A 2,949-nucleotide genomic window follows, 5' to 3' on the forward strand; every position below is an offset into this window, starting at 1 on the left:
TCTTCTTATCGTTGGTTCACTGCCTGCCATAAATCCACTCGCCTTCACGGGAACTTGCTCTCCTGAATGCACATGTGCCGTAGAGATGGCGTAACGCACGCTGCTAGAGTAGGAGTTTGGCTGAGAGTTGGAGCAAGTTATACATTTTTCTGTGAGTAAAAGTAGATTTCTGTGAATACAGTCAATCATTATCCTGGTGATTATTTGGCAGGTAAAGCTAGTAACGCCGTAATTCCCATCCCTATGAGAGAGTGTGAACGCATGATACGTTAAAAAAACTAGAGTTTGACAGGTACTGACAGAAAGCAGTCAGAGCCATGGTCAGCTGGAGTTCTTTACCCGCCTTATGATGGCTAACATTGACCATTTTAGTTTTCACTTCGTATAGCATTGTAAATTGCTTGAAATGATGATGTTTTAGTTTTATTTCTATGTATGTTTGCCACTGGGTGTGTGAGGGCCCCAGGAAGAATAGCTCGTGCTAATGGGGATCCTTTGTGATGTGTTTCCGGTCGTTCAGGAGGTGAGCGCCTTAGAGTGTGAAATCCAGCTCCTGAAGAATTTGTGCCACGAGCGGATCGTCCAGTATTACGGCTGCCTGCGAGACACCATGGAGAGAACGCTGTCCATCTTCATGGAGTACATGCCGGGCGTAAGGGATACTTTATTTAAATTCGGATTGTTTTATTCATCATTCTTTAAAGTGGATGAATCTCCTGCTTCAATTTTGCTTGGCGCTCGTCCAAAGTGAAATGGTTTTGTGTCGCTCACATGCGTTTCTATCCTGTGGTGGACCTCAGGGCTCCATCAAGGACCAGCTGAAGTCGTACGGAGCGCTGACGGAAAACGTGACGCGGCGCTACACCCGTCAGATCCTGGAGGGCGTGTCCTACCTGCACAGCAACATGATCGTGCACAGAGACGTCAAAGGTGAGCTTGATTTTGTATTGACGTTTGGCCGAAAACAATTACAGTGTTTTTTCCAGACATAGTGCTCTGGCCTTCGAGGCTTTAGGAAACCATTCCACTTTCTGCATCCTGACTCAAATAGTTCCACTTTGTGATTAGAGGATGTTTTTAATGCTATTTTATTATTTCTATTGAGATGTTTTCATTTTGGAATGTTTCATGTCTCCTCTCCTCCCCTCCTCCTCTCTCTTCTCCTCTCTTCTCCTTTCTCCTCTCCTCTCCTCTCTCCTCTCCTCTCCTCCCCTCCCCTCCTCCTCTCTCTTCTCCTCTCATCTCATCTCCTCTCATCTCTCCTCTCTTCTCATCTCCTCTCATCTCTCCTCTCTCCTCTCCTCTCCTCTCTCCTCTCCTCTCATCTCTCCTCTCATCTCATCTCCTCTCATCTCTCCTCTCCTCTCTCCTCTCCTCTCCTCTCCTCTCTCCTCTCCTCTCATCTCTCCTCTCCTCTCATCTCATCTCTCCTCTCCTCTCTCCTCTCCTCTCATCTCCTCTCTCCTCTCCGTCTCATCTCCTCTCTCATCTCCTCTCTCCTCTCCTCTCCTCTTCTCTCTCCTCTCCTCTCATCTCCTCCCCTTCTCTCTCATCTCCTCTCATCTCCTCTCTCTTCTCCTCTCGCCTCCTCTCATCTCATCTCCTCTCCTCTTATCTCCTCTCCTCCCCTCCTCTCCTCTCTCCTCTTCTCTTCTCCTCTCCTCTCCTCTCTCTCCTCCTCCTCTCGTCTCCTCTCTCTTCTCCTCTCCCCTCCTCTCCTCTCTCCTCTCATCTCATCTCCTTTCGTCTCCTCTCCTCTCTCTTCTCCTCTCCCCTCCTCTCATCTCATCTCCTCTCTCATCTCCTCTCCTCTCATCTCCTCTCCTCCCCTCCTCTCCTCTCCTCTCTCCTCTCCTCTCCTCTCCTCCCCTCCTCTCTCTTCTCCTCTCCTCTCCTCTCCCTTCTCCTCTCATCTCCTCTCGTCTCGTCTCCTCTCTCCTCTCTCTTCTCCTCTCATCTCGTCTCGTCTCCTCTCTCCTCTCTCTTCTCCTCTCCTCTCCTCTCATCTCCTCTCCCCTCCTCTCCTCTCTCATCTCCTCTCCTCTCCTCCCCTCCTCCTCTCTCTTCTCCTCTCCCCTCCTCTCATCTCATCTCCCCTCTCCTCTCATCTCCTCTCCTCCCCTCCCCTCCTCTCATCTCCTCTCTCCTCTCTCTTCTCCTCTCCTCTCCTCTCCTCTCTCCTCTCTCGTCTCGTCTCCTCTCTCCTCTCTCTTCTCCTCTCCTCTCCTCTCCTCTCCTCTCTCCTCTCTCTTCTCATCTCCTCTCTCCTCTCATCTCCTCTCTCCTCTCTTCTCCTCTCCTCTCTCTTCTCCTCTCCTCTCCTCTCTCCTCTCCTCTCTCCTCTCCTCTCCTCTCATCTCTCCTCTCTCTTCTCATCTCCTCTCTCATCTCCTCTCTCCTCTCTTCTCCTCTCCTTTCTCTTCTCCTCTCCTCTCCTCTCTCCTCTCCTCTCTCATCTCCTCTCCTCTCCTCCCCTCCTCTCATCTCATCTCCTCTCTCCTCTCTCTTCTCCTCTCCTCTCCTCTCTCCTCTCTCGTCTCGTCTCCTCTCTCCTCTCTCTTCTCCTCTCCTCTCCTCTCCTCTCATCTCCTCTCTCCTCTCTCTTCTCCTCTCATCTCCTCTCTTCTCCTCTCCTCTCTCTTCTCCTCTCTCCTCTCCTCTCTCCTCTCCTCTCCTCTCAGGGGCCAACATCCTGCGAGACTCGATGGGTAACGTGAAGCTTGGGGACTTCGGGGCCAGCCGGCGTCTGCAGACCATCTGTCTGTCGGGAACAGGCATCATGTCGGTGACGGGCACCCCGTACTGGATGAGTCCGGAGGTGATCAGCGGAGAGGGCTACGGCAGGAAGGCGGACATCTGGTGAGAGAATCCACCGGTCCTGATCGATCTGTTTCTCTTTGTTCAATCCACCAACAGCTACTTCATCCTTTGAGATGCATCAATGCAGCT

At 51.5% G+C, this 2,949-nt stretch overlaps 1 protein-coding gene across 1 annotated transcript in view; it reads left to right on the forward strand.

The window, feature by feature from the left end:
- Positions 1 to 520: 520 nt before the first annotated feature.
- The window catches only part of LOC104959546 (mitogen-activated protein kinase kinase kinase 2-like), a gene marked incomplete at its 5' end in the record, with an annotated part of 4,706 nt that continues 2,277 nt past the window's right edge, over positions 521 to 2,949 (forward strand). Inside the window, 3 exons of the mRNA XM_010787449.1 lie at positions 521 to 652; positions 801 to 930; positions 2,682 to 2,859. Of these exons, the coding sequence (XP_010785751.1) occupies positions 521 to 652; positions 801 to 930; positions 2,682 to 2,859 (440 nt within the window). The remainder of the gene's footprint in view (positions 653 to 800; positions 931 to 2,681; positions 2,860 to 2,949) is intronic.

This window comes from Notothenia coriiceps, unplaced genomic scaffold (assembly GCF_000735185.1).
Source record: "Notothenia coriiceps isolate Sejong01 unplaced genomic scaffold, NC01 NC01_scaffold00030430, whole genome shotgun sequence".
NCBI classification, from domain to species: domain Eukaryota; kingdom Metazoa; phylum Chordata; class Actinopteri; order Perciformes; family Nototheniidae; genus Notothenia; species Notothenia coriiceps.